At 48.6% G+C, this 13,191-nt stretch overlaps 2 protein-coding genes across 20 annotated transcripts in view; one reads left to right on the top strand and one right to left on the bottom strand.

The window, feature by feature from the left end:
- The window catches only part of CBY2 (chibby family member 2), a 160,929-nt gene that overhangs the window by 52,920 nt on the left and 94,818 nt on the right, over nucleotides 1–13,191 (top strand). The gene's annotated exons all lie outside the window — the stretch shown is intronic.
- Nucleotides 6,682–13,191, bottom strand: part of SIAH3 (siah E3 ubiquitin protein ligase family member 3) — a 76,543-nt gene continuing 70,033 nt past the window's right edge. For both annotated transcript variants that reach the window (XM_023251641.2, XM_006927299.5), the window contains exon 2: nucleotides 6,682–13,165. In XM_023251641.2, the coding sequence (XP_023107409.2) occupies nucleotides 12,497–13,165 (669 nt within the window). In that variant the 3' untranslated portion in view covers nucleotides 6,682–12,496. The remainder of the gene's footprint in view (nucleotides 13,166–13,191) is intronic.

Genomic DNA, 13,191 nt, shown 5'->3' with positions numbered 1-13,191 from the left:
GCTTCTCATCACCAGTTTTGTTCCTGGAGCTCTGTTGTGCTTTACCACAACTCCACGCAAGCTTAACTGGGCTTGCTTAGGGCAGATGGCAGTCGCCTTTCAGTTTGCCCTCTTGACCAAATCTAAGACTGGAACGCTAAGTAACACCTGTACTTTGCGGTTTCCCTGGCATTTAGGGCTCTTCATATAATTTAGGGACTTGATCTTTAGGCAAGCGTGGAGGGTGGGACATCTGGCTTTTGTAGGGGAAGAGAAATCATTTTCCCTCTGCCCTTAGGAGTTCTTATCTGAGACCCATAGAGATGAACAAGAGAAAAAGTTTATTAGTAGGTACACCTCCTGTGTACCTGGGACACTCGGGAGAAATGAGTAAGCTGAAGAAGGGACTTGAGAATTCAGGATTAAACACCATCTTGATGGGGGGGGGGGAAGGAGGGATTTAGGCCTCTCAGGGGAGAGTAACTGATTTTTCAGAAAGGTGAAGGAGCCATTAGAAAAACAGGAGGGAGGTATAGTTTGTGACGAAGTTTGTCTGAGTGTGATGTTGCCTTGAAGTCTCCTCTCCATGGTCAAAGTCAGTCTGCCCCCATTGATGACATTCTGGGGGGGGGGCATTTATGACAACCGAGTTCCTGTTGGAGGACGTATCTTTAGACAGATCAAGGGAGTTCAGAGAAAGCCTCTCCCTGCGTTTGCTCTTTTTTGAGCACCTACAGCTCAAAATGTCAGTATATCAAAGTGGCATATTTTGGGGGGGGGGGTGCTTCTCCTGAACTCCCACAGGCATGCTTTGCTACCCTTCCCCTTCCTTCTTCTGGGGCAGCTGTGATAGAGTTTCCGAGCCTAGTGTTTGGTCTCTAGCATCAAGGTGTCAAGCAGCAGAAGGCAACAACAGTGGTATTTCTGCCAGAAGAATGCTGTACATAGCCGAGAGTTTTCTCTGGCTGGCTCTGTTTCTGACTGTATGACTCTTTGGATCTCCTGTGAATTTCCTAATACACTTCTGTTTAAACTAGCTCAAGTAGATTTTATAGTCTACAACTTGGCTGATGTACCCTCCCTTCCCTGTGTGCCCTGGGTGGTTCACACTCAAGGCTACTGTGTACAGCTGTTCAGATTGTGCACTGCACAACTCCAGAGGGCACCATTCACATAGGCTGAACAACTTTGCGTTATGAATTGCTGTCTTCTTGAAAGCCTGTTGCCTGTCCCTGAACTCCGCAGCTCCCGCTGCCTTAGTTTGGATCTCACTCCACAACTTGGGCATTAGCTGCCTCCCCAGCGTGAAGGGAGAATTCTCTATCTTTCAGCCCACATGACCTTCTCCAAGAGATTAAAACTCTTTTAGGCTGGACATATTAATCATGTTCTGGTTTTTTGCAATTTATGATGCCTTGAGGCCTTGACCACCTGGTGAGGGACTGTTCCTCCCCACGTTAGCTGATTCCTAGAGATAGCAAACAACTTGCCTAGGAACATGCCTTCGACATGCAAACCTGCCAATCCTGAATCCACACCCCTATGCTATTTCTTTTATCTGGCACTCCCAGTCTAGCACTGTCCCCCTGCCCTAAATCGCCCCAGTGCCAGGTACCAGATAAATTCAAGATCACCTTGGGAGCATAGAGTCCGCCGAAATGATTCAAACTATCCAGTTCTATACCTGCTCCAATGTTTACTCGGCCACACCCATTCATTTCCCTTAAAACCACATTAAAAGCTTTTGCCCACGCTTTCCCTAATCCTTCTGCCTCCTGGTCAACCCTGGTGCCACCTTGTGCGGCCCTGCATGGCCTGGTGTGCCCCCTTCTCTTGGGAGTTGTGAGTAATAATTTTTTCTTTCAAAGGAAGTTGTTCCCATGCTGTTACTTTACCACACCCAATTAACAAAAAATCCTGGTACATCTTTAAAAACTGGGAAAGAGGATATTTGAGCAGTACTACATACTATAGTATTTCATACTCTTTTCTTTTATGATGAACTGGATTTCCCAAGACAGAACCTTTGTATTTTGACTGATTTCTGCTTCGGGGAAGTTCCTTGCAGAAGTATCCATCCGTGCAGTCCCCCTCATTGTTAGAATGAAGCCGAATCCCAGTGTTAGGGACAGATTACTGACCATCATATTCAAAGTCCCCTTTGTCACTTATTTCAGGGAACCCAGCAGCTATCATATCATATGAGCAAGGCTGCCTGTGGCTTTCTAGAATCTTCTAGGTCTTCTAGAATCTTAGAGATGAATATATATATATATACAGATTCTAACAGCTCTCTAACTTCATCCTTGCATTTGGAAGAAAGCTCAAAATGCCTGTATAGTTTCTAGTTATTCTACCAAATCCCCAAACAGGGAATTGCTGAGTGATGAAGAACCCTACGAGTTACTTTATGTGCTTATTTCCTCTACTATTCTTTTCCTCATTCAGCACTTCATCCAACTCTTTTCCCTTTGAATGAATCCCTTCTAGCATTTCCAGCAATTGATCATCCCACTGCATCTGTCTGAATGGTAATTGTCGTGTGTTCTCGTGTAGAAATCAACAGACCACAGCCCCTGGGACAAAGTCATTCTGCTGCCTGTTTTTGTAAATAAAGTTTTATTAGAACACAGCCACACTCAGTTGTTTAGGTATTGTCTGTGGCTGCTTTCACATTACGATGGCAGAATTGAATAGTTGCAGTAGAGGGTATATGGTGTGCAAAACCTGAAATATCTGTTATCTGGCCCTTTCTAGAAAGAGTTTGCCAACCCTTTTTTCTGGTAGATAAAATGGGCTGGTGGTCTTGGATATTAGCTATAAGTTCTTCAGGGACAACTTCAAGTTCTTTTTCCACGAAGCATTCTTTAATCATTTTAGCTGCCATCAAACTCTTCCTCAAACCACACCAGTTTAAACCTTAATCATTTCATTGACTCTTCATTATATAAAGCTGCGCGCTGCTATTGGTCAACAGTCTATGAATCTCTCGTGTTTTTACAAGTCTAGGTGTGAACAACCAATTTGCTCCAGAACCATCTTTCCAGGAATTTCAGTAAAGCTTGGAGAGAGGAACTCCTTCTAGAGCAAATTTGTTTACATTCCTGGATAGTAAAGAAAGAGGTATTCCCTTCTAAGAGAGATTTGCTTCCATTCCAGGGTAATGCAAATAATCTCTCTCTCCAGAGGGGAGGATGGTCTCCTAATCTCAGGGTTTCTCTCCTATGATGTACCCACCACTCTGTGTGCAGGCAACACCTGCACCGTCTTTTTGGAATTTGGTCAGGGAACCTGGACCAAAAGGTTGCTATTGCTGTGAATAATAAACTGTCCAAACCCAGCCCTGTGGCCAGAGAGAATTGGTCACAGACGTGACTCCCCAGATCAAGGGCAAAGTTACCAAAGGGAACCCTCCCTCCCGAGTGCTTGCTGTAGATACCATCCTCCCCCCAGAATAAAATGCATGCCGTTGATTCAGGAGGGCTCTTTCCCTCCTAGGCTGGCCGGACTTAGCAAATAAAAATCCAGGCCACCCAGTTATATTTGATTTTCAGATAAACAACAAGGACGTTTTTAGTATAAGTATGTACATCATATATTGCGAGGATTCTAAAAGAGATACTAAATTGTTTTGTCGCTGTTGTTTATCTGGAATTCAAATGAAACTGGGTGGTCTGTATTTTATTAAACAGCCCTACTCTCTGCTGTCTCCCCACTGGAGCCCATTCTGCAACCCAGCCTCTTCCTCAGGGTTGTGGCCCCTTCTCTAAACCAGCCCCAGTGATCAGAGTTTTTCTGAGTCTCCTTATCTACAGAGCGACTTTCCTGGGTTGGTGAATACGCAGAGCTGGCTGGTTAGGGAAAGAACCAGCCTTTGGGTTTTGCCCGGCAGCCTGGTCCTCCTGTCACTGTTTGCAGAAAGCAGGACCACGGGGCGGCAGGTGGCCTTGCCTTTCGAATGATCTGGAAGCATTTCGATATTTTGGGGGTGCTTGATTTCCTGTTTGATTGTTTCATTTTTAACCTCTGTCATCCCCAGAATTCTCTGTTTCATTTTTAACCTCTGTCATCCCCAGAATTGTCTGTCGGGTCCAGTGTGAAAAAATCACAATGTGTCCCTCTGCTGTGTATTAATGAAAGCTGAACTGGGGCCCTGGAGGGGGCAGAGGGAGTGGGAGATACACTCACCCCCCAGACGGGTGGTAATCCACACCCCCAACTCTGATCCTTAATAGAGGCTTTTCCCATCAACTCCCTTGGAGAGGGCGTGCAGAGTATATCTTGTCTTGCTCTAGGCTAATAAGAAACCAGTTCAGTGATTTCCTTTTCTCTCACCCCACAGGCAAGGCTTACATGGGGCTTAGCTCTGAGCTGCGGCAGAAAGCGTCCCGATAATCCACATTCCCCCCGGGAGGACCCTGAAATGGTGACCCTTCTCTGGCACGTTGGGGAGATTTGCAGGATAAATAAACGCCTCCCTGGGGATTTGCTAGGTAACTCCCTGTCAGCGCTGGGGGCAGAGATTTAAAAATGAGTTACCATTCCAACCTGGCAGGGATTCACAGATGAGCCCCTTCTGTGTTCATGGGAAGATGTGCACAGTCCTTTCACCGGGCGCCAGGCTGCGGGGGTTGTCGCTGGGTGACCCTCAGCGCTAGGGATCGTTCTGCGCTGGCTTCCAGCAGCGGCCCTGGCCGTGGGTGATGGCTGGGGAGCTCTGGTGTCTGTGGCACAGCTGCTTCTCTCCCTCCTCTGTCCCCGCAGCCCCCTGTTTCCATCCCAGAGTGATAGAAGAGTAGTTCCCTCTACTCCTTGCTTACAGGGAACTCCCACCTAATTCTCTTCTCATATCCTTTTTGATCTCCACTTTGTGTTTCCTTGCTTCTGCATCCAAATGGAACTGTGGCCACTTCCCCAGCACCTGTTTTCCTGCCTTCCTCCTTTTTGTTTCCCCAATAAAAATTTTTTTTGAGTGTTTGTTTTTGAGAGAAAGAGCACAAGTGGGGAAGGGCCAGAGAGAGGAGAGGGAGACACAGAATCCAAGGCAGGCTCCCCGGCTCTGAGCTGTCAGCACAGAGCCGGATGCGGGGCTTGAACCCATGAACAGGGAGATCATGCCCTGAGCTGAAGGCGGACGCTTGACTGACTGAGCCACCCAGGTGCCCGCTGCCTTCCTCCTTCTTACAGAAGGACCAGCTTCTTCAGGTCACTTCATCTGCTCCTTTGTTTTCTGTGGCTCTCTTTCTCACCAGTGAGCTCTGCTCTGGACTTGAGAATTGAATGATCAGCCATTCCCTTCACAGAATCCCATGGAAGAGAGTGTTAAAAAACAGAATCCTGGGGCACCTGGGTGGCTCAGTCAGTTAAGCGTCCAACTCTTGATTCCAGTTTGGGTAATTGTCTCCCAGTTCATGGGTTCGGGCTCCACATCGGGCTCCATACTGACATGGAGACCCTGCTTGGGATTCTCTCTCCCTCCCTCTGTCCCTCCCTCTCTACCCCTCCCCTACACACTCTCTCTATCAAAATAAATGAACTTAAAAAAAAAAATCCGAATCCTCGGCTTCACTCTGGACCTTTCTAATCAGAATCTCTGGTTCTGGGGCCCAGAAATTAAGTTCTCCAGATTATTTCCTGAGGACGCTGAAGTTTGGGAATTAAAACTCCAGATCCCAGAGTGGGGCCAGGGTTGGGCCTGTCGAATCTCCCCACAATGCCAGAGCAGGGTCACCATTTCAGGGTCCTCCCTGGGGAATGTGGATTATCGGGACGCTTTCTGCGGCAGCTCAGAGCTAAGATGCATGGAAGCCTTGTCTGTGGGGTGAGAGCAAAGGCCAGGTGGCTGAGCTTCTCCTTCCTTTTGGTGGAGTCTCACCCTAGCACTAAGAAAACTTACTGCATGGCTTTGAGGGTATTTGGAGGGAAGGGGCAAACATCTGGGACACTGTGGGATGCGGGAATGTCCCAAGAGGGGACGTGGCCTGAGATGAATTGGGGCCTGGCTTGTGAATATTCATGCTGGCCACGGGGTCAGTTTGATCACTTAGATCAATCAAGGCGGTGTCTGTAAGCCCATGTGGGAGCAGGAAACAGGTTCTGGGAATAAGGAGGTAGGGAAGAAGATAGAAGTTAACATGAATTGACAGGCAATAGGATTAGTACTCTTGCTCAGTCCTGATCTTGCGAGTAACTAACAGTGGCCTGAAATGAAAGAATCAAACCATGAAGGCTCCCTTGACAACCGATCTGATAGGCCCAGAAGTAAATTTCAGGAACGCTGTTGTCAGGCAGAAGGAGGGAAGAGCTAAGAGAAGGGGCCCTGGGTGGAAGGGAAGGGGAGTGAAAGCCTGTCTCTTTCTTTGGAGTCCAGTGAGGGAGGCTTTGGTCCCCTCAGGGCTGCCCCATACATTGAAATAGCATTGGGGGCAACTTTGTTGCCAGGGCTTTTATTCACCTCTAGTAGCGCTGTCTTCCTTACATCCAATTATGACTTTAAAATCGAGGCAAAAATGAAAAGGGGGGGGGGGGGAGATAGTGAAACATAAGTCAAATATGGCAGCTGGTGAATTTCTGATAATTACTTTCCCTTGTAGCATTTCGTTTCTGTCCCCGCGTGTTGCACAGTAGCCTGTGGGGAGAAAAAAAAAAAAAACAAAACAAAACAAAAACCCACCACCACCAACAAAAAACAACTCCAAAGGATCAAGGAAACAGTATCAAATGCAATTTAATGACACGTTTCATGGGAGACAGGGTAGAGATAAAGTAACGTTCATTCTACGTTTGCTTCTTGCTGTCTTTAACACCATAAGAAAGCCTAGAAAAGTATATGTATACATCAATTCAGGATAAGTAAAATGATTCTCAATTTCTCTTTCTTATCTCAATGCCTTAAAAAAAGGTTAAAAAAAAAAAGAGAGGGGAGTGTGTATTGTATAGTACTCAAGGTAAAATATTTTCATACAGTATTGGAAAAGACAAACTCTAACCCATGTAGATAACCCATGTGATAACCTGATGTGGGAAGGAATATAGAATCAATGCTTATCTACAACAGATCTCTTGGATCTCTTTTCAGTGAGGTTTTTCTTGGCTGGCCATTCTCCAGGTGAGCACAACAGAGAACTCACTAGTTCTTGGAAGCAGATCTTCAGAACAAATAATCTGAAAGCCTAGCAATCTATTGGGAGACTCTACTTTCGATGCTATTTGTAGCTGACCTTTTAATCGAAGCATAGTTTTGTGATGTTTGGTCCATAGTCCCTTCCCTTTCCACCAGAAGTTGGATCCAGGTGGAAGCTGCAGCAACCCTCATTTCTTCCATCCCTCACGCCGAAATCACTGGAATCAGTGTAACTGACTCCCTGTTGACCTTGACATTCTGCCTGCTTCCAGACACTCAGCCTGGAGTTCCCTGTGACTTTTATCCTAGCGGGAACCATGCCTTTAATTTGGAAAGAGTATTGGTTAGAGTAGGCTGTAGATTGTGAACAGGATCCTTTGTTGGGATGCAGTGGAGAGAAACAGCCAGAGCAGGAAAGTAAGGTGCTGGGGGCTCTCTGTTCTTCACGTGGTATCCCTTGACTCGTTACCTTTTCTGTCTCTCAGCTTTGCGCTATGCTGTGCAAGGGTCCTATTTTGATGGTAACAGACTTTATGTGACGTTTGAAACCACTGCTCACGGTGCCCATCTCAGATGTGGGATATTTCCAATCACTAATTTCAGTGTGTGTGTGTGTGTGTGTGTGTGTGTGTGTGTGTGTGTGTTTCAAAGTAAACTATTGCTTTCGATGAGGTTTTAGTCCACAGGTAGAGATAAGAAACATGACCCGTAAGAACAAGCAACAGGATATCCCAGTCTCTTAGAGCTTGATTTCATTTTGCAGATTGGGGCGGCCAATAGGCTAGTTCTGAGGAGCCGTGACTTTTCCATGAAATTCATCAGGTAGGACTTCCTGCACCAAGAGCAATAGTGCAAGGTCTGGAGTAGGTAGGGCAGGGAATGTGCTTGAAGTTGCTTAGAAGCCCCGGACTCCCTTCTACAGAATATTTTGTGTTTTCCCAATAATTGGCTGTTCGGCTAGCTTGACCGTAACCTGTGTCTCTGTCGGTGTGGCCAATAGGATTTTGCTTCTCCTTGCAAAGTCCCCTCTCCTCCACAATGCTGTGTGCATCCGAGATGTCTTGGCAGTGGTGGGCTGGTAAACGTTTAACATCTAGTTCTCCTAGGGGGAAAGGTCCTGGCTTATAGCTCTTGACAGTTGCCAGTGGTGTAAACACTACCACCACGGCCAATTTCAAGCTATGGCTGTGACGTCACTTGGTTGAAGGGGGGTTGGTAGCCCGTCAGCGTGTACTGTGTTCACCATACAGTTACGATAGATGTCAAGAATCTATACATCTACATATCTAAAGAGCACAGAAAATAATAGAGTCCTGAAATAATTAGGAAGTGCTGAGTTTTTAGTATTTGTTAACTTTTGTTTTTAATATAACCAATTGTACGTTGACGATTTAATTTTTAGTAACGGCTGTGCTTAATCAGCTCGCAGAATTCCTAAAACGTGTAACAACTGGTATCTAAAGCAGCTCTAGCACACCAGCCTGTCTTGGGCTGGGAAAAGCAGGCGGAAAAGGAGAAATCAAAGGGCACAATTAGTACTAAAAGGCCTCTCGGCCATTCAGAGTTTCTGACCCTTGGGTCCGAGAATTCCTAGAAATAGCACAAGTTGTTATTAATCAGAAGCAGCCTGGACTTGGGAGCAAGACCCGTGGGCTCCAGACCCAGCTCTACCATTTGCTAGCCGTGTGGCCTTAAACAAGGTCCTAACTCTCTCAGCTTTAGATTTCTCATGGATGCAATAACGGTACCCATTTCATAAGGCTGTTATGGGATGAAATGAGATACTATATTCAACATAGTCAACCTACTGGGTCGCAAACCCCCAATAAATGGTAGCCATGGGTATTGTTATTAACCTGGCCCCTTTCTAAAATGTCCCAGGTAGGCGCCTGGGTGGCTCAGTCCGTTGAGCGTCCGGCTTCGGCTCAGGTCATGATCTCACAGTCTGTGGGTTCGAGCCCCGCCTCGGGCTCTGTGCTGACAGCTCAGAGCCTGGAGCCTGCTTCCGATTCTGTGTCTCCCTGTCTCTCTGTTCCTCCCCCGTTCATGCTCTGTCTGTCTCTCTCTCTCCTTCAAAAATAAATAAAAACATTTAAAATGTCCCAGGTAGCCATGGGTAGCGATGGGATCTATCTCAGATGTAGGTTCAGGCAAAGACTGTGAAAGATAATCTGCTTTGTATGGCCTGACCTCCGTTTCAGCATCCACCATTTATGTAGGCCTCCCTCAAGGGGAGGAATATCCACACCTCCTGAAAGAATCATTCTCACAAATGCCTGAAATTGAAATACTGGTAACTCATTTCTCGCTGTAAGTGTGGCTTTCTCCCTAGGCTTTTAACATGCAGACACTCCTTAGCAGGTTGAGTCATTAAGTCAGCACCTGGGTGTCAGTGAGGCAACAGGATCCCCGGGCTATTCACTGGACAGATTCCTGGAAATCCAAGAAAGAGGACCCTGGAGTAGGTAATGATCCCGAAGACTCCACAGCCAGTTCTCACTCCCACCACCCCATCCCCTGCTTCCAGGTTGACCACTTCTTCAAGTTGGGCTGCCATCTAAAAGCAAATCCACTCCAGTCTCTCTCTCTCCCTGATCCCTCAGGTATCCCAGAGCCAAGACCCAGTTGACCCTCAGGCCCACAGTCCACTGATGAGGCGGGAATACTGCTGAATATTTGGGGTCGGTCTTTCTTTTTCAAGAATACCAAATCTGTAGGCAGTTGGCTAGGTTCTAGTCATGGTCCCACCCACTTGACGTGTGACCTTGGGAAGGTCATTTCGTGTCTCAGGATCTCTAATTTTTTCTGGTCTATCGAGGATGCCAATAAGGATTAACCCGAGATTCAAACGAGGGGGCCCTTTGTGGCTATAAAGCTCAACACCACACACTTTGTTCGTATCGTTTTCAATTCTCTATTATCTTTTTGTTTGCTCTCTTTTCTTCAATTCCTCAACATCTGGATATGGAGAGGCAGGCCTTCTTGGGAGCACCATAGATGGATGCAAAGAAAACATTTCTACCCTTAATTCTAAACATTCCTAGGAACCCAAATACCAGTTCCTATCTGGGGTCACTTATTCATAATACAGTCTTGTGTACAATAATAATCACCTGAAGTTATTCCTAGTCTGGCTCAGGTAACAGCCCGACAAGAAGGCAGAGGTGATGTTTGCCGGAATCCTAAGGCCCCTGTGAACTGTAATTATATTCTTGTTGAGGTTTTGTTTGTTTGTGTACCTGGGGCACCTGTGAGGCTACAATAAATGTTTCAGAGTAGTTGAGTATCGGAAACCCGGGGAGGGACTGTGGCTTCCCGAGGTGTCAAACTTACAGGCAAGGGGATCTGAGGTTTGGAGGAAGGACCTGGGAATAAAGGAAGGAGCCAAGCGGGCTAGTCTCTCCCAGCACCGGCCAACCAGCCTCAGCTTGATTCCTGGGCTGTGTGGCCCGAGGGGAGAGCTGGAGTCCTGGAAGGATCTTCTGATAGAGCAAACAGGTTACAACCCTTTCCTTGGGACCGTGACCTGATGTTTGCCTCAGTCAGCGACATGATGTTTACGGGCCCCCTCAGGGTCTAACCTAACAAAAGTTTGGCCCCAGGGTCTGAGTGATTGCTGTGTGACTAGAGGGGGTTGCATTATGAAATTTGACCGGTGCTCGCGGTGTGGGTTGGCAGAATAGGTGACTGGAGGAATACCGACTTGGGGGGAGAAGGGTGTTGTGTCTCAGGATCCAACACTTTTGGTGAGGGAAAGACTTGCTGATGCCAGGCCAAGCTGTCTGAAACTAAGGACTCGTTTGGAGGCCTGCTCGGATGCAGCCAAGACACCGAGGGAGTAGGGCAATGAGCGACCTCTGGGCGGCCGAAGGCCCACTCAATTCTAATCAGCGTTGTGTGGGGTTTGGGCGCCATGCTTTTCAGCGACTGGAGAGTAGCCAAGGAGAGAACAAAACAGTAAACAGCGGGGAGAAGGGGCCCACTGGGAAGGCTGAAAGGTATTCACCTTTGGACAGAAGAGACAAAGTCAATTAAACACGCGTACTTTCTTCAACTACACGAGAGAGACTTCCACAAGAAGGTGCTGAATTGTTGCGACAGCCAAATGAGAGAAAGCAGTCTACAAGCAAGCCATAAGAGAAAGCAAATAAGAGAAAGCAACAACAAGCAAGATGGATTTTGTCACCTTTTCATTCACGCTGCAACAGGGCGCTGAATAATAGTTGACCAGCGACAACGTTTGTGTGCGGAATGGGGCCCTCGGAGCCCTTTGAAAGTAAGGAAAGAGGACCCCTTTTCCCCTGCCCTAGGTGTACGAGTGACCTCTGCCCCCCGGAAGTCAGAGGTCCCCTGCACACCCTCCAAATTCCTTATGGTTGATGCTAAGTCGTGGTTCCGCCTTACTGACTGTCAAGAGTCAAGTGGGTCCTTTGCACGACACCAAAGTGTTCTACCCTAGCGAAAGGATCGATGGATTTTATGATTCGATAATAAAACTCTCTACAGAGAGAACGCCCTCCCAGAGCTGGGAGATTAATTTTATCTTTTGTTTTCTCAGCTGCTTCCCTTCCCTTGCATCTCGCCTATTCTTTCTTACTCGCTCCACAGAGGGCAAAGAGGTTTTCATGAAATCACAAAAAACAAGAGGACTTTGATTCCGGAGCAAGAAACCATGGCCCAGGCCGGCAGGAAGCCCACAGCAGCCCACCCAACAGAGGGTTCAGCATCTGTGCACCCCCTCGAGCCCCAGGATCAAACCGGAGGGCTCATGGCGTCGTGGTACCTCCAGCCCGGGTTCCCTGGCCTTCAGAGGTGATGCCACGTCCTCGTGTCCAGGCAGCTTAGCCCTGACCCTAAGGTTCGCGGGAAGCTGTCAGAGTTGCGTGTGGTTGGTCTGGAATACACCTCAGAGCTGGCCAGGTCCCCTTCCCCAACCTGCTGTCCTCACACAGTTCAGGGTTGGCTTGGTCCGAAATAGACTGAAAAGAGAAGGAAGAAATGATTGGGACACCAAATCTCCTTTCAACCCCAACGGTCCGCTTTGCGGTCTCGGTGGCTCTCGCTCATTGGGGAAGCAGCAGAGGAGGGACCTGGGGGTGGCAGGAAATAACCCTCCCGATCAAAGTGGATTAGAAATGCTCTAGAAAACTCTACTGACAAATCAGGACAAACATCACACCAAGGTCTTGAATCACAGGATGTTTACCTACTAAAATGCCCATGGCAGACAAAGACTAAGTACCACAAAGTACCTGAGACAAAAAAAAAGAAGGGAGGGAAGGAGGGAGAAGAATAAAAAGGAGCCTGGAGTCCCGGCAACCGGGGATCCCAGGGCCACAGGCAGAGTGTCTCGGCGGAGGGGGGCCGGGCGGGAACGTCCGTTGGCCTCTGGCTTCACACCTCGGCTTCTGCGGAGCAGACCTCGGCGGCGGTGATGGCGATGCCGATGGCGAGGCTGCCGTTGTCGGAGAAGAGCTGGGCCAGGGAGGTGTTGAGGACGAGGCAGTCCCCATCGGTGATCACCGAGTCCACGCACTCGAGAACGGACCGGGGGGTGGCCTCCCACTTGAGACGCCGGTGGTTTCTGTTGAGCTCCAGGCGGTAGGTGAAGCAGTCGGCCTGGGTGGGGGTCCCGATCAGCATCATGGTGGCAAAGAACTGGGGGTGCCCTTCGTGCCTCTCCTGTTTCCTGAGCACCAGCAGGAAGTGGTGGCCGAGGCAGGAGTGCATGATGATCCAGTCGGCTGGGGCGGGGAGGTGCATGTCCGTGGCCAGGAAGACTATCTCCGCTCCCTGGAGGATGTCAACCCTGTGCATCTGCCGCAGGTGGGGCACCACCACCTCCAGGTGGCCTTCCCACTGGCAGGAGAACAAGGGGCACATGCAGGGTGTCCCCTGGGCGGCGTGCAGCCCCGCCTCCTGGTGGCGGAGGTGGTGGGGGCGGGCGTGGTGGCGGAGGTGGTGGTGGGGGCGGTGGGGGCGGTGGTGGTGGGTGAGGTGGTGAGGGGGGAAGCCGCCTTGCTCTGGTGCGCTCTGAGTGACGGCGCGTCGGCTGGACACATACTGCGGGAGAGAGGAGAGTGTTAGTG

This window comes from Felis catus, chromosome A1 (genome assembly GCF_018350175.1).
Source record: "Felis catus isolate Fca126 chromosome A1, F.catus_Fca126_mat1.0, whole genome shotgun sequence".
Classification (NCBI taxonomy): Eukaryota; Metazoa; Chordata; class Mammalia; order Carnivora; family Felidae; genus Felis; species Felis catus.
The sequence above is the reverse complement of the archived record's forward strand: the minus strand, read 5'-3'. Positions and strand labels throughout refer to the sequence as shown.